A 21,136-nucleotide genomic window follows, 5' to 3' on the forward strand; every position below is an offset into this window, starting at 1 on the left:
CAAGGCGTGCCAAATTATTCTCCAGACTTTCTCACCCTTTCTCACACAGCTTTGCTAACTCTGGAGCTTGCAAAAACAATGATTAAAAATGGCAAATAGTCACTGTTTAAATTGGAAGCTGCGGGGTTGTGGGATATCCATAAGCTATAACCGCCACCTTTGGTGTAATTTTTTCTTATGTTTTCTGATTGGCTAAGCTGATATAAATGATGGCACCCATTGGTAGAGGTGGGAAGGGATGGGCCTTTCCCCCCGTCGCCATTAGCCATTGAGGACAGAGAGCTGACCAGCGCTGCTTCCTGTCTCCCACCCTCACCCCCATCCTCCCCCCTCCCTGCGGCCCAGGTACCTGGCGAACCGCTCCAAGCGGCACACGACGCACGCGCTCACGAGCACATCGCATGGCGAGCCCTCGGCAGAGTCACAGCGGCCCCAGGGCCCCCGCCAGAGGGGGGGCTGGGCCCCCGACACACACACCCGGTGAGGGGACACGCCCACTCCGAGCTGTATATGCACAAACACACACACAAACATACTCTCACATTAAATGGGCATATTAAGCCAAGCTTTCTTTTTCTCTCTCTCTCACACACACACACCCACGCACACAGCTGATCTCCCACAAACATTGATGATGATGTACTCGCATCAGGTGACTATTGTGCACCTTCCAATCAGAATGGATATAGTTGTAATAGTGGTTTTGGAGGTGAAGGGTGTGGCACATGACAGACATATCTCCACATCATCAGGAAACCACGATTCATAATTACTGTTTCTGTCCACAGACATGGAACAAGCAGGTATGTTTAAGGTTCACTCCAGCGATCTAGCGGGTTTTTGTTTTTGACTGAGCAGTCCCTCAAAGCTAAATCATACCTCTGTGTATTTTCTCTACTGTAGCAGTCAAATGTTTGTGTTTTGTTGTTGTCCTATGTTGTAATTTCAGCTGTTGTTTCCTATACGCATCTTTCTTTAACTCAGTTTAGAAAAATTGTTGAGATGTGTACTTTTTCAGTTTTGTTCAAGTTTTGTGTTTGGATGCAGTGGTCAGGGTTGCCATTCAGTATGGACAAGTATGTAATTTGATTTTACTAATGTCCAGATCTCGGTAAGTATGGAGAAAATATGAAAAATATTTGGTTTTTTTACGCTATTATCGCTATTCTGTTTTTGAAAAAAAAAAATGAATTTATAAAAATAAATCAGTCATACAAGCAGAATTCTCTTATTTTATGGCTTTTGGAGCAGGCAGCCAATGCCACCAAAATGTTTACCAGTGCATGGTGTGCAACTGAATACACTTTCCTTCCTCTTTGCATGTATGTCACAAGCCTGCAAAATGCCTTGTAACTGTACAAACCAGATATCTGCAACCAAATTATTTTGACAGAAAATGAGCCACTGTTTCTGAATTGCATCACAAATACCATGCCTAGCTGCAACTTTCTGGCAGTTATTTGGCACCATCATAGCATGCATAGTTAGAATGTAACATACATGTTAATAGTTAATAGTTGAATTTTAAAACTATTTATTTACATAATGAACTTCAGACTTTGTACTGTAATGTCATATATGGTCTACAAAGAATTCTAGAAATACGAAAAGTATTGAATTTTGAAATGGAAATTTTGTGGTAGGTAAATTTGAGTGGTGGGCAGATCCTGTTTTCTAAAATGCAGCTTGATAATATGAATTTGTACCTGCACCAGCAGATGCTGTGATCTCATGATCTCACCGACATCAGCTCTTAATGAAATGCAGTGACTGTATCATCATCAGATGCTTTGTCTGGTGATATCTGTGCAAGTTATGCAAGCAAGAGCTCAAAATTTTCATGTCTCTTCCTGTGTCTGTATTACTGACTATGCGTATGTCAATGTGTCTGTGTTATCTGTCACGTTGTGTGTGTGTGTGTGTGTGTGTGTGTGTGTATTTTTGTATACATATGTGTTTGTGTCTGCTGCCTGTGGTCCATCCCCTCCCCACAGATCCAGCTATAAGGACTGTAACACCCTTCATCTCCCCATGGAGCGCTTCTCACCTGTCAGACGGTTTTCTGATGGCGCTGCCACCATCCAGGCATTCAAGGCTCATTTAGAGAACAGCAGCTTGATCAAGCAACTCAAGCAGGTATGTCAGATTTTTTTTTTAGAGCTACAAGCTACAATGAGAAGTTAATGGTAACAAAAAAAAACAGAACAGGACTGGTGAGCTTACAGTGTTAAAGTGGTCAGATCTGGAGATAGAAAATTAAGATATGCTATATAGACAAAAGTATTGGAACACCAGGCCATTACTTCAAGAGGAACTTTAATGACATTTCATTCTAAATATATAAAACTAATAAACTAAACTGTTGTTACAAAGCATAACATTGGTATACTGAGGCGTAAGATTTCCCTTCACTGGAAATAAGAGGCCAAGCCCAACCCCTGAATAACAGCCCCATACCACACATGAATTCAGAAATAAATTCATGAATAAATAAAACACATGAATTCTTTTAACATGTATACATGTCAATACAGTAACACCATTTGAATATTAGATAACATCCTTATGGGAAAAAAGATATTTGCCATTAAATATATTCCCATACCTGCATGTGATCAGCACTCTAAATGCACCGTAAGATGAAACTGGTGTAAGATTTTCTTATGATGTTTGAAGCACAGCAGAATTTATTACCTTCAAATAGGAAAAATGTCTGGTGATCCTGACAAAATAAAGTTTAAAGTGAAAGGGTTGACATCATGCTGACAGGGAATGAAATTCAGGTCTATATATCGCTTCACTAATCTTTATCCTACTTTCCAGCTGCTAAGCAAGTGAGCTTTAAAGTGTGAACCACACGAATCGCTCTGAGCATTGTCCTCAAAGACTGATATTATTTAAACTTGACGTACAACATACAGGGTTTCTTAAGGTGAGTTTAAAGTTGAGTTCAAGCTACTCCTTGAGACATCACATCATTTGTAGTGACACTGCAACGAGATTACCTCTCCCAGTCGGGGGCGTAGGTAGGGAGAAGGATAATCATCTTGGGCAGGCAGCGGGTGCCTCATCTTAGGCTTGTACTGACGTGTTGGGTTTATCAGTACTCCCAAGTGTTAAGAGGGTTAATATGGATAGAGGAGAGGTTAACACACATATATAACCTATAGCTAGGAAAGGACAGTTCAAAAATGAAAAAGCTTATTGAGTTATTTGCTACCAAGACTGCGCAGATATTACAACTGTGAGTGCAGGGTGGACTATATGAACTTAGTTAGTTAGTTAGTTAGTTAGTTTAAATGTATTATAGCTGATCACATGAGCAGAAAAGTTCATAGACTTCATAAAGCGTCATTAACTTCAACATCTCACTCATGAAAATATGTGCTTTTTCAGTGTTAGCAATGCAATTAATTTTACCAACTAAACGTCAGTAGTATAATTAAGCAAGGCATTCGCCTGGCTTGTTCAGCCAAACGATGCATAGCTTAATGCATGGTGTTTGGAGATGTAAAGTAGATGCAATGGTAAACTTCATGAGCAGGGTTTTTCCTACCATATAAGGCTTAGGTGCAGCGCCCAAGTGGTTTTGGGCACCACATAAGCTGAATGAATGTAAAATCATTGTGAAGAAAACTAAGTAATGCAAGGCTCAGACGCCAGAAGCGTTAGACTGATTTTAATCCTGACCATAGTAAGTACGTACGTTTGGGAATGTGATGCATTTATGGATCTTCCAAACTGCTCGGAGACTCACTGTGGCTGCTTCAATTAATGTCAGACATGTTTGATATTTAGGATTTAAAATCTGTATAATAACGTCAGTACTTTTTCACCAGCGACGGAAATACATTGTTGCTCTTGAGGCCAACATTACATGGTGTAATACTGTTGACAGATAAACCGGACAGTTTAGTATCTCACCTTCAGTGCTTGCTGAAGAATAGACAATGTGTGTTGACCACGTGTCCTGACCATTTTCTCATCCAGGCTCGTTTCGGCTTTTCCCACTATAAAGCACTGCCACAGCAAGTTGTTGCACCTCAGTCTCCTTTTTGTTTACATTTGCTTCCCCATGAGATCACTTGAGAGGCATCATGAGGTGATGCAGTTCTTCCTCTGACAAAAATATCCTGATAATATCCTGTAGTTTATTTTCAAATCTTGTAGTCCCTACTTGTTTGAGATTGTGCATGATGTGACCAGATTTTGAAATCGATTAGGATGCAGTACGTTTTATTTATCCAGTTATTGGTGGTGAACTTTAACCATTGTTTGATCAAGTGTTGACTGCTTTTTTTCTTTTTTAGATCTGTCACATTACATGCAATTGAAACTGCTTTTCATGTTAGCATGTAAATTGCATGTCTGTGTTTACAATAGGAGTGTGAGCAGCTCCAGAAAATGTATGCTGCCCAGCAGGATGAGCGATTACTGGAACACACCCAGCAGCAGCATGTCCTTTACCAGCAAGAGCAACAAATCCTCCACCAGCAAATCCAGGTATTTGCACCTGTCAAATGGCTGTCATAAAGATGCCATTATGAGCCAAACCCATCCATGAAGGTTACACAAAGCACTGTGATCCTTTTATAGTTTATAATCATTTATGTGGGATGGGCAGAGCTGTGCTGCTTTACCTCATACAACATTGTGATTGTACTTGCTTTGTGTTATGAAAGCTTAAAGCAAGTCTTCATCACCCTTACATTATGCATGTGTAATACTGAATTACTCACATTATCTTTAAAACATACATACAGGCCTCCTAAAAAGTGCCATTGATTTGGTTCAGCTGAGGCTTGGATATCCTGCACTGTGGCCTCAATTGTTGACTCAACTTGATTCTTAATTTGAGATTCATGCTTTATATGAATGTTTACATAATCTCACGCAGCCAGCTTCAGTTAGTATTAATCACTTTAACAAATCATCATACTGAAGCCTTCAGTCAGATGTTATTTCTCTTTACCTACAGGGTCTGTCTTTAGGCCATGGAGAGAGCCAGCCCAGTCACCTAACCCACCAGCTTCAGAGGTGAACACACACACACTCACACTCTCTGACACAAGCACATTACTCATCTGCTATTGAACGGTGAACAGTGAACTTGATACTGTGGTGCAGTGCTATCGACTGAAGTGTTACATCATTGTCATATCTCTCTCTTCTCCTCTCCTACTCTGTCCTCTCCTCCCTCAGGTTGCGTATCCAGCCCTCCAGCCCTCCGCCAACACATCCCAGCAACCACCTCTTCAGACAGCCCAACCAGAGCCCTCCGTCTGGCTCTGCAGGCATAATGCAAGGGCATGGTTAGTACTACCGCTGCTAGAGCTCTTAAATGCTTCTTATCTTGTAATCAGTTTAGATGCAGTGGTCTTTGAACTTGGAATTTTAAGTAGACATGGATTAGTCCATCTTTCTCTGTCTTTGCAGACTTTGTAAACAGGTAACTGGTCATTTGAAAGCTCAGTTTTGACTGATGAGTCAACCTTACGTTACATGTTAGTCATGATTGTATGACACTCGTGGTTGAAAATGTAGCTTTACTCCTCCAAACTTTTTGTGTGGGGAAACTTAATTGTTCCCTCTTAGTAAAAAATCTCCCCTCTTCTCTCTTAGGTCCGCCGTCAGTGCAGTACCAGCACGGTACTCCTGCGCTGTATCAGGGCCAGAGTGGCAGCCCACCTCCCACAGGCCTGCCACGAGTCTCTCTACCAACCAATCAACAAGCAGCATCTGCTCGTCCCACTGTCCCATTGGCACAGGGTGTACCTCAGCAACAGCAGGTGTCTGCAGACAGCCAGTTAAATTTTGTTTTTGTCATTTTTCTTTCTGCTGATGGTTACATGTTTTGTTTATTAATGATCTGGCTTTGACTGTACAGGTGACCATTCAGGTTCAGGAAGTGGAGCTTGGAGGTGGTGCACAGAGACAGGGCAGCTTTTTGTCCACACCAGGGGGACACAGAGTCCTTGGGAAGCAGCTGAGTGCAGACAACGCAGAGTCGCACAGGTGACCCCACCCTTCCTGTCACTACATCCCCTGATGGCGGCCAAACCCTGTCAACAATACCAAAGGACTGTTTTCTGTGTCTTGTTTTTCCAACTTTTAGTTTTATTTTTGTTGTATATTTGCCCTGAGCTTTCCACTCACAACAGACACCTTTATGTATTCACCTTATATATTTTTATTTGTTGTATTTTTATGTTTATATTTTATCCTTCTCGTCATCTTGTTTTTGTTTTAGATTTCTGCCATGTTCGTTCATTTTCTACAAATTGTATGCTAAAAATTCTGACTGTATTACTACTGGTCAGGACAGAGATTTTATCTCCAACTTTAACCACACTCTTTGTTACTGGTATTGAAAATTCTTGTAAATTTCTCATCAACTTTGCTGAGATGACATCCTCAACAAAATCTTCACCTCAGTGTAGCTGGGTGAGTTGGTGGATGTAAATGTTTTGGAAGTACATGTAGAGTAGATGATCAGTCGTCCTGTGAACCCTGACATCATCACCCCTGTGAACAGTCTCATGTAACCAGGACTGCCTTCACTGAGAGAACGTGTAAGAGTCAATTTTATTGTTTTGCAAAGTTGTTACACCTCTCAGTGAATACGTAAACCTTGACTATAGCTGAAGTGTTTGCTAGGTTGTCTGTTTTCTGTGGATTGTTGAATGACAGGTGAAGTTTTTATATTGTATAGAGAGGATTGGAAGGATGTTGGCGTCAGACAACGGACAGCTAATTAGCCTGTACACTTCTTGTTTTTCTCCAGTCGCAGCCTTGGCCGCTTCACATCGGGCTATGACCAGGCTCAGTTCAATCCCCATCTCTTCTCTGGTGACGCCGCCTCCCGCGGTGCCTCTGGAGTGGTGGGTTCTTACAGCCCCTACTTGCAGGGAGCCTCACTCAAAGTCCCTGGCCTGGAGGGTTACCAGAGCGGAGTGGTGGGGACCAGCAGCTACGGGACCCCCTCTACACTACAGCAGGCCCTACTCTCCCCAACTCCTTTGGACTACCGTCCCCCACAGCAACATGTCACGCCCACTCTGCAGGGCCTCCTGTCCCCCCGCCACTCTTTAACAGGTCACGCTGACCCCAGACTGCCCCCCCAAGACCTAGCTGCGCTGCTGAAGAGGCAGAGCCCCCGGCCATGCCAAGCACCCCCCACACCACCCAGTGGTGCACCCCAAGAGTATGGAGAGATGCTGCTTCTCCACCAGCTGAGCCAGGGTGAGAGCTTGGAGCCACCAACACCGCAAGGTGCCTCTGGGGGCCAACACTACCACCACCTCCTCCAGATTCGACCTCCGGAGGTCCAGCCACAGCAGCATCCGGCCCAGGCAACTTGCCCTAGCTTACCTCATTCAGAAAGCATGGAGGAGGATGAGGTGCCCACTGGCTACCACCACCCACATGAGGGCCTGCTGTCCAAGGCAGGCGAAGGTCACGAGCTCCTCGGGCCTCCACGAGGGGGCACCCCACCTTACAGCTCCCCTACACACAGGCACGGTGGCTACATAAGGAATGCACCAGCAGCTAGAGGTAAGACCTCTAACCATAGTAAAAGTGGCTACAGCAGCTTAGAATCCAGTGTCTGTTCTCACAAATATTTTTGCTACCTTCACTTTTTTCTTTCATTTAAAGATTTCAGGAATTAAGATTTGCGTGAGAGCAGTTTATTAATATTATAATTATTAGTATTATTATTATTATAGGTTTTTTGACAAATCATCACGTACTATATTCACTATATACACATGGTTTATCTTTTCTGTCAGAGTCTGAACATGTGGAGTGCAGGCCCACAGGGCAGGCCATGGAGATGCCTGATCATAACGGCGTGGGCTATTCGCGAGGTCCCCAGGGTGACACCTATAGGTCCCGTGGTCAACTACAGCGCCACCACACCATCCAGACCTGTGACGATGCCTACGTGAGTGAAACCTTGCTGGTGGTTTCTGCAGACCTCACTGATCACACTTCATTATGAGAAGCTGTAGTGAAGCCTGTAGCATGAGAAATGACTCATCGAACAAGGTGTTTCTTTGTTCAATAAGTGTGATAACACGCACAAGGGATCACTGGAACAATCTCATATTTGTAGGGCAGATTAATCATTTGTAGGGCAGATTAATCAGCAGCAGCAGCCCCCTTTTTGGCCAGGTGGCTGATTGGAGAGTCTGATGCAGCTCATCAGTTCATCTTGCTTGCTAGTGAGACAGCTGAAAGAAGAAATATGTTTTCTGGAGCCGTGGACTCACTGTTAATATACCCAGTCATCAAAAGAACTTTCTGACTGACTGAAGCTGTTAATTAGCTATAATTAGTTTTTTTCCCCAGTAGACTGTTTTCCAAACTGTTCACTTTCTGTTCAGGATCAGGCAGACTCCATGTCTGGGATGAGCTTGTTAGCTGGGAAAGCACTAAGCTCCGCTCGCATGTCGGACATTCTCAGCCAGACATCACTGACAGGAAGCCAGCAGCTCCACCAGCGGGAAGAGTCGGGTCAGTATGAGACAAACAGCTACCTTCAAATACACCTGAAATATTTTCTTTGTCCATGTCAGTGAACGATGTGTTTCTTATGCAGTGTGTGACGTCGAAGGGGAGCTTCATGCAGCCGCCTGTTACCCCTCCTCCTGCACCAGTGACATGCTCCTCAGCTACAAGCCCCCTGACCTGCAGTACAGCATGGAGCAGGCTGGGGTCTAGCACAGGTACACACACACAGCAAAACTTTGATAGTAAGAGATAACCTCCACTTTCTACACTGTACCTTTTATACTTCAGACACAGTTAACAGCTGCATATACAAATATACATTTTTTTGACTGTCTTTAAGGCATATGTGTGGCCTCAAGCTACATCAGCTGTTTAATCCTAAATGAGAACAGTTGCAGCCAAACATACATGATAAAACCGTAATCAGTGGTTTTGACCTTTCTCTTGAGATATCTTGAGTTTTAGTCTCGGATTTGCATCAAACTCCAGAAACAATTGTTCCTGCAGTTCCCATAACACAACTCAACTGTGTTTTCCATCGGACACTGTCTGGTGCATTCCCATGCCTTTCAAACTCCACTCCACTAAGGGTGCAACGCAGCAGGTTTTCACTGAGTTTACATTCATTCTTTCTTCTTTCCATCTGTCCTCTTTTAGGACGGGGTGTATCCTGTGTACAGTGGTCCGTATCAACCATCCTGAGTTGTGTTGACTTGAGTTGAGCAGCATCACGCCAAACCACCGTCGTCTGCCCAAGTGGGGGCGCTCTACGTCCATCTGTCTGTCTCCACCTGTCCCTGGGAGGGCAGTCTGCGCTAGAGAGGGGTTCATTGTGGGTGGGTGTTGACATTAGCAGGGTGGGGGTGAGAGGTGAGGCCTCGGGGTTCAAAAGTCAAAGTGCCAGCATTTTCTGCACAGACATCCAGCATTCATTGCTGCAGATTGTTTCTTCTTTTTCTTCACATCATAGGTAGATTGGGATTCTACTCCTCCCTTGTTTAACTTGACCTGCCCACCCCTACACACTCACACACACACACACACACACACACACGCACTCTCTCTCTCTCCCCCACTGTCCCACCTGCTGTTCTGACCCAACCTCTGCCCCTCACCCTTCATCTTCTATTAACTTTTGGCATACTTCATTACGTGCCTCATTGGCCAGCGCATCGATAACGTTCTACTTGCAAGAACATAGAGTCCAACAACACAAACATACAAACTGCTACCACAAACCCAAAGTATTCACATTAGGTGTGAGTGTGTGCGTGACTGAGAGGAAGAGGTGAGTGGAGGGGAAGGTGTCTGTGAGGTTCAGCCTGCTCCTCCGCCCGCCACCCCACGTCCCGCCCCCACTCCCGCTGTCCGGCAGCAGATCATTCCGGAGTGGGCTGAAGTCTCAGCAGCAGCAGCCCCCTTTTCGGCCGGGTGGCTGATGTTTTGGGTCAACAGAACCGCTCTCTCCAAAGATGGAGTACAGTGACATCGCACAGGACAAACCAGCTCTCTCATTGTTTGTTTGTTTGTTTGTTTTCTGGCTTTCATTTTCTTATTTTGTTTCATTTTAAAATTCATTTTTACGGCTAATGTCCATGTAGGCATTATGGTCAATATTGTTACTCTTATTGTTGATTACTGTTTTCTGTAACAGAGGTTTTATTATAATGATTATTATTGTTATTATTATTATTAAATGAAAAACAGTTCTGTGTTGCAAGGAAGACAACATTGTTCTTTAATTACTTAAGTAATTCTGCACTTTCAGTTCAAGCTATTCTCTCTCTCTGTGTTTCCACCCCTCCTCGCAGTTCCTCACTCTCTGTCTCCCCCCACCTCCTGCAGCCCTAACTATCCCCACCTTGTGTTACCTCTTTTCTCCATTCTCCTTTCCCGTATCAGTGACGGTGTATTGCATTGTGGGTAGTTTTACCAGACATTTGATCCTTTCCTTGTACAGTGATGCCATGTATAGCTATTGCAATTTCTGTATCAAGTCTCTTCTTTCTTTGTTACTTTTTTGGTTTTGTTTTTTAGATGTTGCTGGGGAGGCTTTTTATATTGGTATTGTTTATCATTTGTATTTTTGGATGTCTTCAAATGTTTTCTTTTTTTTGTTTTATGAATCTTGAGATTTCTAGCCAAAAGAGGACAGAGAGAAGAGAGACAGTGCTCTCTCTGTGTCGGAAAAAAGATTGTTCTTATTTGTTTTAATATTATTATATCGAGACACTTGAATAAGAGGAGAGTAATTATTTTGTGTTGCTTTTTAAAGTATCATTTCAATTGATGTTGTGACTGTCATTCTTGTTGATGTTGGGCCTGTTTTCTGTTGATGAGGTAGTTGTGGCATATACAGGGTCAGGCAATGGGCTTTGTCTGGGTTGGTTTGGGTGCTACAGAGACTTGACACTCTTTGGAAAAAAAAAAAAAAAAAAGAAAAACGAGGGAATAACTTGTAAAATAGCTGACATATCATCCAAAACATCACAAGTATGGAGACGGACAAATCCACTTCTCTCATTCTCTTGCTGCCCTGCCTATCTGTTGTGATCCTCCCTCCATATTTTACTACATCGGCCTCTGATCGGACGACTCTTTACAGATATGGTCCCCTCCTGCCAAACTAACCTTGTCGCTATGGCAGCCAAGGAGGAAACAGCTGTTACCCAACTCCCTGTCCCCCTCCTTCGGTTTTCTTCAACTCAGCCCGTTTCGGCCACGTGTTCTCCCACCCAAAACTGGAACTGAAGATGGGAGGCTGCGTTTCATAAACAGTCGATGGATCTTACTGTAGTTGGATACACGGGGATGCACCTCCAAACCATAAAAGGGAAACATTTCAGGAGGTGACCATTGGAATGAACTGTTTAAATTGGACTTCCACTTTAGAGGAATTATAAGGTTGTGACCAGAGAGAGGCAGGGTGTGATCACATTTAATATGTCCACCAAGGTTTGTGTCTGAAGCTGAGCTAGGCTCAAGCACAGCCAGATGGAGGTTACAGCACACTGGGGACCACAGCAGAAGGTTGATCCCGTTTGTAATTTTTATTGTTTGACCTCTATTTATCCTCCCATATACGATACCCTTAGATGTTGAGTCTATAATGGGCTAGCAAGAGACTGTGGTGCAAACAATAAAGCTCCACTTGTATGTGTTTATAATGGCCAGTTTTCACAATTCCTGGCTGCACGGTTGACTTTTCTTATGCTATGTACATCTGAGAACTGTAGATGGTGTCATACAGCGCCTGTGCTTTCCATTTGCACCACGTCACTTCCTGTTTACCAACTTTCACTCTTTGTCAGAGCAGGTGGTATTAGCTTTAGCAGTAAATCGGAATTTCTTAAACAACAGTGCAATACAGGAGTGAGAGTGGGCGGTTTTCATGAAATTAACTCTGTTTTCTGTTTCTTACCAAACTGAGTTGGTGTGTCATCAGGCAGAAGAAGCTTGTTTCCTTTCCATTCAGTTCTCATTCACTCCTCTTTCAGATCCACCCTCCTTTTTTCTCGCATTGTTTACACCAAGCCAAAACTGAGATCTGGAAAGGAAAGGAATTGAGTACTTTGTAGGGAATTGGAGAGGAAACGGCTTGAATGGAAGACATGTCTTTAATCCCATGGCAGAAACTCTAAAATTAAGACCAGAGGCTCCACTTTGTCTAATGTCGTGTCCAGCACCAGAGCTGTTGTTTGGGGTAAGAGCAGAGGCGCACAGGAAGGGACAGCTCAAGTGAATGGAAAGCACGGCAGATGATTCAGAGGTAATAGGGAGGAGAGCGCTGTTTCACACACATCTTCTGCCTGATCAGACTGACTCTCAAACTCCCCCTCTTTCTTCTGTCTAACTCTTCCACCCCTCCCCCTCGTCTTTTCTCACCATCCCAGCCTCCCCGCTCAGCAAGCCAGCTCTCTGCTCTACTCCTGTTTCTTAGGTTCATTTTTGTTTTCTATCAGTTCTTTTGTCTTTTTTTTTTTTTGTTTTTATGTTCATTTCTGTTGAGTACAAAAATACTAAAGTGCAACAATTAAAAAAGAATATCAACCAAACTGAGATGAATAAATAAATATATATAAATAAAGAAATAATTTAAAAAGGTCATAGCTAGTGTGTGTTTGTGTTACCTGTTGCATGCCTGTGAAAAAAACACTTTCAGCTCTCAGTGCAGTTTACAGTATTTATCAGACTGCCAAAAAGGACCACACCACGTTTTTTTAAAATGGATTGGAAAATGATCACACAAGATAAATGAAAGTAGCAATGCTGAAAATGGAGAAACTGGAAAGAGGACTTGTTTTGCCAGTTTTGCTTGAAAAGTGACTGAGCAATGGCCAGAATGGTTTCAAGATACAAGATACAAGATAGGTTTATTTGTCACATACACAATCATACACGGTACAATGTGCAGTGAAATTCTTTGTGTCCCTGCTACCAAAAAATAGGTAAATAAAAATTTTTAATTTAAAGAAAAAAATAATAAAATTGAAATTAAATTTAAAAAAAGTGAAAATGTGCATTATTTACATGAGTTGGTTTCTTATCAATTAAGTGACTAATCAACTCTATAATGCAGTTTTTAAGTGCAAATTCATTTTGAAAATTACCACACAATGGTAACCAAAAAATAAAACAACAATAGTGGGGGAAGAGCTAGTAAAACTGAAAAAAATCTAAACAACAAAGGCATATCACCTAAAAAAAACTGAGAAATTAGATTTAATTGATGAGGATGAAAGAAAGTCTGCCACCATGCATCATTCTAATGGTAAAAAAGACAGAAAGAGGGAGAAGCCTCACAATATTTGGTATTTTAGTAATTCATTCATCAATTCATCAAATGAATAGCTTGCGAGAGTGGATGATTGTATTGCAATTGTTACCCAGTTGAATCTGATAATGATATTTCAGAGTTTTAAAGAAAACTAAAAAAATTGGCCTACATCAGCCAGTAGTATTTCTTTCTTTCTTTCTTTTCTTTTACACATGAACAATCCTGATTGCTATTTCTGAAATTTGTTTAAGCAGTTGTGTTGAAGACACTGAGAGAGTCACTTGTCAGTGCTGTCTGGTGGACAGACTACGTAATTGTGTTTTTTAATTACAACAAACCTACTTTGGAATTTCTGTAGTTCTCAGCTGACACATAAACTGACATAAGCGTATGTCTCAGTCTGGCTGTCTGGCTCTAGAAGGTTTTCACTGACAAAGTCACTGTCATCATGAGACCTCGCCGTCTCCTAACCTTCTGCTGACCTTGTTTCACATATGACTGAAGTCACAGGAAAAAGGATGTACACTATTTGCTAGGTGCATAGCTTTTTGAACTTCTCGCTGAAGCACCTTTGTCAGGCAGAGAATTTAAGAATAGAGACAGAAAATATCAGGCATGTTCTTCAAAGAATGCAAACAAAAACAATGATTTTTATTACAATGGCAAAAGATAAAATTCTAAGATGTATTTCCTGAAGAGTAATTTGAGATTTTGGAGATACACTGTTTCTATGGGTAGTTTCTTTTGTCTGGCTTTTGGCTGCAGTGCTCTGCGTGCTGCTGCTCAGGTCTGTACAGCTGCACTGCAGAGGCTTTTCAGTCTGAAGTAATTGAACTCAGACAATCTGGGGTTACTTTAACATGCCTGCTGGTGGACAGGAATAACGAATGACAGCGAGGGATCTGCTAATCCCTCTGAACTGACAGCTTACTCTCCTCTATCCACCACATGATGCTAACAGATCGTTAAAACGTTGTCCATTGCACAGAGCTTCTTTTCCTGTCTTCCAGCGTGCATCCTCCTCTCTCCTCTCCCTCACTGGATCTTTTTGCATCCCTCACGACTCGGTGCCCACTCTCCTCCCCCTTCGCCTCCTCTCTTTCTCCATCCTCTGCTCCCTTCTCTTTTCTTTCTACCTTCATTCTCTCCTCTCCCTCGTTCCCTCATCTCCACAAATGCCAAACTCTTTTTCTCTCTCCCTCCCCTCCTCCCTTCCCACTGTCTTGTCCTCAGAGTGGCGGCAGTGTGACTGCCTGCGTCAGCCAACCCCTGCCCGCTAGTGAACGCTGCTACGGGAGCCGCTGTACCCTGCAAGAGCCTTGTGTGTGTGTGTGTATGTGTGAAATAGAGAGAGAGTGTATGAGTGTACGCAGATGGGAAAGCAACTGAGTCAGGGAGGGCTGCCTCTCATCTCCTTGCTGTTATCACCATCTTTCACTCTCCCTCCTCTCCTCCTGTGCTGCCATGGAGCTCCAGCAGGCTGAATCACAACAGCGTCTGCAGAAAGGGCTGAGGTAATACTGCGTGTGTTGTGGAGGGCTTTCTTTATGTATTCACGTACAAACATCTCCAGTGAAATGCCTGCATGCAGCCTTACAAACTGCAGTATGTGTGTGTGTGTGTTAGATGACGAGATAATGTGTAGCCCCTTGCTGCCTGTCATTATTGCTCTGATTGTCAGTGCAATCCAAGCATCGTCAAACCCGAGGGCAAAGAGCTGGAACACCTCCTGTCAGATGTGCATATGTTAAAATGAATGTTCTTGGTCATCTCTATGTGTTGATGATGATCATGATCAACATATGATCGTGAGGGTTTCCTTGACGGCTCAGTTCCTGCTTTCGTCTGAGGTACTCACACAGGTCACGTGACGGATTGCATGCAAGCAGCAGACATACTCGCCAACACTTACTGTGTGTGTGTGTGTGTGTGTGTGTGTGTGTGCATGATCTACAAACACTTTTCAATGTAGTAATAGAGTAAGTCTGCAAATCAAAGTTGGACAGACAATGAATTATTGTGAAGGAGCATGCCACTGCTTGTGAACAGTTTACTTTCTTCTCCAGATAGATGTGTATGAGTGTGTGGAGTTTCTTTGGGCCAGTATGGAGCGTGTGTGTCTTAGAAGATGGGCATCGGGCTCTGCTGTTGTGTTTCTTCACACACTGGCCTTATCCTGGACAGGTAAGGTACACGGAAACTGCAATTTAGTATACATGACCTTTGCTTAATTGGAAACCAAAACTGACCTAATCATGGCTGGTGTCACATCCATTTTCAAACAAACTTGGTCCTTTACCTTGAACATGAATCACAATCACAAGATTTGAGAATAATAAACTGAATGTTCATTGTTAATATTTGTTTAAAAGTAGCATTGGCTACAAAGAGAGTTCTAGCTGATCAGATTTTGGATGGACGGAAGTTTATTTAGCCTAAACTTCTGTAGAAGATAAACACTGAAAAGCACTTTTTAAGACCTGAGCAATCTGCAACCACACCACCAGATGCCACTAAATCCACTATATCCTACACACTATGAGAGAGATATCAGTCTTTTTATGTAACTCACTGAAGGAAACCAATATTTCCCAAAATGTCAAAGTGTTTCTTTCACATGTAATAATTATATAGAGTGACACTTATACAAAATACAGAAATACTTTTTGCTCCCTTTTCTGTCAGGCTAGATAAAAGATGAAATGTTTTAATTTGCCACGTTTTGCTGACACAGTGTTATTACATCAACCTCAACATTAATCCTGTACTCACAGGTGCAATTGAGCCCTCTCCCAAAATTGATGGACAGCACCGGGCAGCTGTGATACTGCAGGAGAACATGACACACCAGTTCAAGTGCCAGTCAGATGGCTGGGATCCCCGTGCCCCACCCTTGCTAACTTGGTACCTGAACGGGGAGCGACAGAGAGAACCATCATCTAACCGTGGGCGCCTGGTGATGACATCGCAGGAAGACTCCGAAGTCATGAGACCAGGGACCAATCAGAACAGCACTTTCTCTCTGCGGGCCAGGAAATGGGACAGGGAGCTGGTGTGTGTCGCATCAAACCCCAGGACGGGAGAAAGCTACAATGCCACGATCACACTAAATGTCCAATGTGAGTCTGTGTGAAATATCTCAAGATTGAAAATGGAGCGGGCAGCACAGTGGTGCAGTGGTTAGCACTGTCGCCTCCAGGTTCAAATCCCGGTCTGGGCCCTTCTATGTAGAGTTTGCACGTTCTCCCTGTGTCTGCGTGGGTTTTCTCCGGGTTCTCCGGCTTCCTCCCACAATACCAAAAACATGCACATTAGGTTAATTGGCTACTCTAAATTGCCCCTAGGTGTGAGTGTGAGAGTGTGTGGTTGTCTGTCTTTGTGTGTTGGCCCTGCGATGGACTGGCGACCAGTCCAGGGTGTACCCCGCCTCTCGCCCGTAGTCAGATGGGATAGGCTCCAGCTCCCCCGCGACCCTGACGGATAAGCGGTATAGAAAATGGATGGATGGATGGATGAAAGTGGAGCCATTTTCTGTTGACAGTGAGAAAATGTTGAGCTGTTCCTCATCTTTGTCTTCCAGTTAAGCCAGAGATCCTCAGGGTGAATGCCCACTACACTGAAACCTCAGACCCTGGCCTCTCACTCATCCTCTTTGCCTTGGTACGATCCAACCCTCCTGCCACCATCACCTTCGTGGACCAGTCTGGCCAGCTGGTGGCCAATACCTCTGACTTCCTCATCCTGGACTCACGAAGCTACCCCTGGTTGACTAATCACACGCTGAGGGTCATGCTCAGTAGCCTATCAGGGAATGTCTCACTGAATGCCAGCAACAGCGTGGGAACAGTGCAGAGTAATCTCACACTGACAGGTATGTGATGGTAAAAGGCAACAGTGAAATTTCTTCAAGGAAATGAATAAAGTGTCAAACGGTTCCTTGAACTCCCACTTTAATTCTGTCCCCAGAGTTCCTGCATTCTCGTGTGGAGGTGCCTATGCTGGGAATAGTGACTGGTGGAGCCATGGCCTTCATGGCCCTCCTTATCCTCAGTCTGATAGTTCTCTGCCTCATGCAAAAAAACAAGCGCAAATCCTTTGGTGAGACTAGAGCATGACTGGGAGCAAGTCAGCTAGAAAAATGGTCACAGTAGCATGCTCTGTGGTGTAACACTGTAGTATAACCTCAGGATAATACATCTTCTCATATTATGTTACAGATGAACCAGTGGAGATTCTGATGACCAAGAAAAGGTAAATGAAGTAAAGTAAATAATATTAAATAAAATAATGATAATATTAATTGTTAGAATTAGAATTGTTTAAATTAAATTAAACTGAATCAGGCACATAACACTGGTTAAATATTTTTCTAGATATGTAATGGTTGTCAGTTTTTCTTTTTGGCCACAAGTGGTGATAATTTTACTTATATTTTGCTTTGTGTCCATGAAGAAGAGAGTGAAATAAGTGGATGCCTTTTTGAAAGTTTTAAGACTGACTACCAGAAGAAATACGTTAGTCAAGCATTGTTCTAACAACAACTTTTTTTCATTTACTACATGTCAAATATCAAGTACTATATAAAAAAAAATATGATCAAATATTTTAAGACACCTTCATATAAATTATCCTTGGTGACTCATTTAAAGAAATAAGTTGATATTTTGCTTCTAGCTTAGCTTAGCATTAACACTGAGAACAGGGGAAACAGCTGGTGTGGTTCTGTTCAAACAAAACAAATTCCACATCGAGTCACGTCCTCAGCGGAAGATGACGTTCAACCAGTGTGTCATTTTAACACTTTGATTTTTGTACAGATTTAAAAAATGAGATTCAAAGAATTGAACTTTAGAGGTGTTTGTAGGTGTGTTGTGTGCTGGTTTGTGCTGTTGGACAGAGCCAGGCTAGCTCCTTTTCATTGTTTTAAGTCTACGAGCCTTGTTAAGCTAACAAGTTGCTGGCAGTAGCTTCATATTAACATTTGGCAGCTTCATATTAACATTTGGCAGTTAATATATACATTTTCCCATGTTGAACTGTTCTTTTAAAGTGTTGCATCTTCAATCCACATTGAGGTTCATACCTCACACTCAATGTGAACACTGGGCACAGGTGGAAACAGTGCACACCCCCATTCTTTCTGTTATGATTCCTAAAACCGCTGACACAGTATCACACACCTATCTCCCATCCCATTTAGTAATTTCCATTACAGCATCACTGGAAGGAAAATACTGATGAAAGCATTTTTGTACTCTTATGAATACTTTATATCCATCCTGCAGACCAATAACGCATCTAATCCAAGTTGAAAATCTCTTCTCCGTATTTCTTGTACAGTGACTCCACCAATCTAAAGGCAGGGAAAGCTGATAAGATCCACATCCCCAGAGAGAACATGTCCCTGCCTTCCAACATGCAGCTCAATGATCTCAGCACTTTGAGAAAAGGTAAGAGGGTCTAAGAGGACAAAAAACCCCACCTCAGACACAGATGGGTGGAGCTGGGGTGGTTGGTGGTTCTGCTAGCTTGCAATATGCAGTTTCAGCCCAGGTTCCTTTTACAAGCATGAAAGTTATTCAATGCATAATTTGTCCAGGACTTGAATGCAACATAAAATGGTTGTGGCTGGATTACAGATGCTGCCCATGTGTCATGTAAAACAAAGTGTTACAACAGGCTGCAAATGTTCAGAATTCTTTCGTTGAGTGAAGGCATCAATTAAATTTTAGCCTTTCGGAAACGCAACGCGAAGATGAAAGATGTATCAAGAGGCCTCAAGATTCACTGTTAAATTGATGAAGTCCAGATATTGATGTCTTATTCTAAAAAATATCCACACAAGGATTTTATGGAGGTGGAAGAGGATACATGTAGTTTCACTAGTGGTTAGATAAACGCCACACAGTCAAAGTACTTTGACATTTTGGGAAAAATGCATATTTGCTGAAGATCATATGATGAAGTTTTATACCATTCTCATGTAACATGTCATGTGACTTTACAGCTAGTAGCCAGTTAGCTTAGGGGTAGGCAGCTGAGGTTTAGGTTGCTTGAAATCCTTATAGTAGCACCTATAAAGGTTACCACATATCCATCCATCCACCGCTTATCTGTCAGGGTCACGGGGGTACCTAATGTGCATGTTTTTGGGATTGTGGGAGGAAGCCGGAGAAAACCCACACAAGCAATTCCACATAGAAGGGCCCAGACCAGGATTCGAACCTGGAACCCTCTTGCTATGAGACAACAGTGCTAACCACTGCACCACCGTGCTGCCCATACCACATATAGTTTCTTTAATCTATAGACAAACCACAGATTAAAATGCTAAACTTATGGTTTTATGTTCTGGGTATATATCAGCCAGTAGGAGGGAGACTCCTATTGGTTGCTCTGTCTCCTGTCTCAAACTAAGCTAGCCATCTTGTGGGTGTAGCTTCACGGTAAATTAAAGTGAGAGTAGTATCAATCTGCTTATCTAACTAGTAGCAAAATAAATGAAAATAAATAAATAAATTGTACTTCCTGAAATTTCTTCAAACTCATGCTTACATCTCTTGTGCATTTTGTTGTGTCCTCTATCCTTCTATCACATCTTGAAGCCCGAGAGGCAGCCCAGCACAACAGTGTGGGAGAGGAGAAGAAAGTGGAAGAGGAGGAGGAAGATCTGTCCTTAGCCTACGCCGCCAGAGGTCAGGGAAATATTCTCTCATATTCTCTCATGATTTGTACGTTAGATTCAGCCCAGAGGAACAGCAGTGAGTATTTTGTTCTTTGGCGCCATGTTCTTTCTGAAACCCTTTCTCTGATGATTCTCAGGTTTTGCCAGGTATCCGATGGTGGGATATATCTATAAAGTGAACAGCACAAGCAGTGAGGAGATCTGGCTGTGACTGATCTCAAAGTTACACAAATACACATATATGATGTACATGCATGCAAAAGTACAACAGTGCAGCTTTCCAAAAGGAAACCCAGAGCAACTGCCGGTCAGTCAATCAACCAATCATCCATCACCTCTAAGCAGGACCAGGATGACCAGGGACCAGAAACTATCTTGATGTGGAGATCTTATCTATTACTGGGTTACATATGGTATTACCACACTCCGTTTCTTTGACAGGTTCATCCATGAACTTGAATTCCTTGTTCACAAAACAAAACTGTCGATGCTTTTGTCTGTCTGAATCAAGTGCTCTGGTCTATACACTGCTGATGTGTTGTCTCAACAATGCAAAGTATAAACATGAACTACAGACCTACATGTTCTGTATGTTTGGACAAGATTTCACCCTGTAACCACATGTTCATGTCCTCTACCCTCCCTTTTGCATTACTGGAATGCATTTATTGTTCTATGCTATCACCAGAGTGTCCAAGATAAAGTACTGTATGCAAGATTTTGCATTTTGACCAATCATATTCAATTATAATGCTATGTAATTATAGAATATGTATTTGTTTATGGACATTTAACATGTTATGTACTGTATATTTGTATCCATATGCATATGTATATAAAAGAGTGAGTCTAATAAAGATGGTCTTGAACTTATTTGAAGTAATTGCTCTACTTGCTGCTGCTTTTATTGGCACTCACCAGGGGGCGCTATAATGTGCTTTATAAGCTGAAAAATATGGAAGAGTTTCTGTCAGCGGTGAGGATGATGTGTTTTTGACATGCACTAGAGTGTGCATGTATTGTGTGATTGTGAAAGCATTTCTGCATTTGGAGAAGAAGAAATCTTATACTATTCGTTATTTATTTATTTATTTATTTTACAATAGCAGGTGCAAGAGACAAATAATTCTTGTGTCTATGTTTGCCTTTGTGTGTGTGTG

The 21,136-nt window shown here is 42.5% G+C and overlaps 2 protein-coding genes across 5 annotated transcripts in view; both read left to right on the top strand.

The window, feature by feature from the left end:
* Positions 1-12,617, top strand: part of sik3 (SIK family kinase 3) — a 30,880-nt gene extending 18,263 nt beyond the window's left edge. For 3 of the 4 annotated variants that reach the window (XM_046388558.1, XM_046388559.1, XM_046388561.1), the window contains 12 exons: positions 346-480; positions 1,995-2,136; positions 4,384-4,503; positions 4,979-5,037; positions 5,203-5,312; positions 5,623-5,789; positions 5,888-6,015; positions 6,785-7,554; positions 7,791-7,945; positions 8,388-8,517; positions 8,603-8,729; positions 9,172-12,617. In XM_046388558.1, coding sequence (XP_046244514.1) covers positions 346-480; positions 1,995-2,136; positions 4,384-4,503; positions 4,979-5,037; positions 5,203-5,312; positions 5,623-5,789; positions 5,888-6,015; positions 6,785-7,554; positions 7,791-7,945; positions 8,388-8,517; positions 8,603-8,724 — 2,038 coding nt within the window. In that variant the 3' untranslated portion in view covers positions 8,725-8,729; positions 9,172-12,617. The remainder of the gene's footprint in view (positions 1-345; positions 481-1,994; positions 2,137-4,383; positions 4,504-4,978; positions 5,038-5,202; positions 5,313-5,622; positions 5,790-5,887; positions 6,016-6,784; positions 7,555-7,790; positions 7,946-8,387; positions 8,518-8,602; positions 8,730-9,171) is intronic. The other variant, XM_046388560.1, reaches the window with a different exon arrangement.
* A 2,039-nt stretch (positions 12,618-14,656) lies between these two features.
* Positions 14,657-20,833, top strand: LOC124059002 (transmembrane protein 25). The gene is made up of 9 exons (XM_046388663.1): positions 14,657-14,805; positions 15,358-15,475; positions 16,066-16,410; positions 16,872-17,162; positions 17,258-17,389; positions 17,509-17,542; positions 18,632-18,741; positions 19,897-19,986; positions 20,114-20,833. Exons 2-9 carry the CDS (start codon positions 15,397-15,399, stop codon positions 20,185-20,187), a joined length of 1,155 nt encoding a protein of 384 aa, XP_046244619.1. The 5' UTR covers positions 14,657-14,805; positions 15,358-15,396; the 3' UTR covers positions 20,188-20,833.
* The last annotated feature ends 303 nt before the right edge of the window (positions 20,834-21,136 follow it).

The sequence above is a fragment of the Scatophagus argus genome, chromosome 5 (genome assembly GCF_020382885.2).
Source record: "Scatophagus argus isolate fScaArg1 chromosome 5, fScaArg1.pri, whole genome shotgun sequence".
Classification (NCBI taxonomy): Eukaryota; Metazoa; Chordata; class Actinopteri; family Scatophagidae; genus Scatophagus; species Scatophagus argus.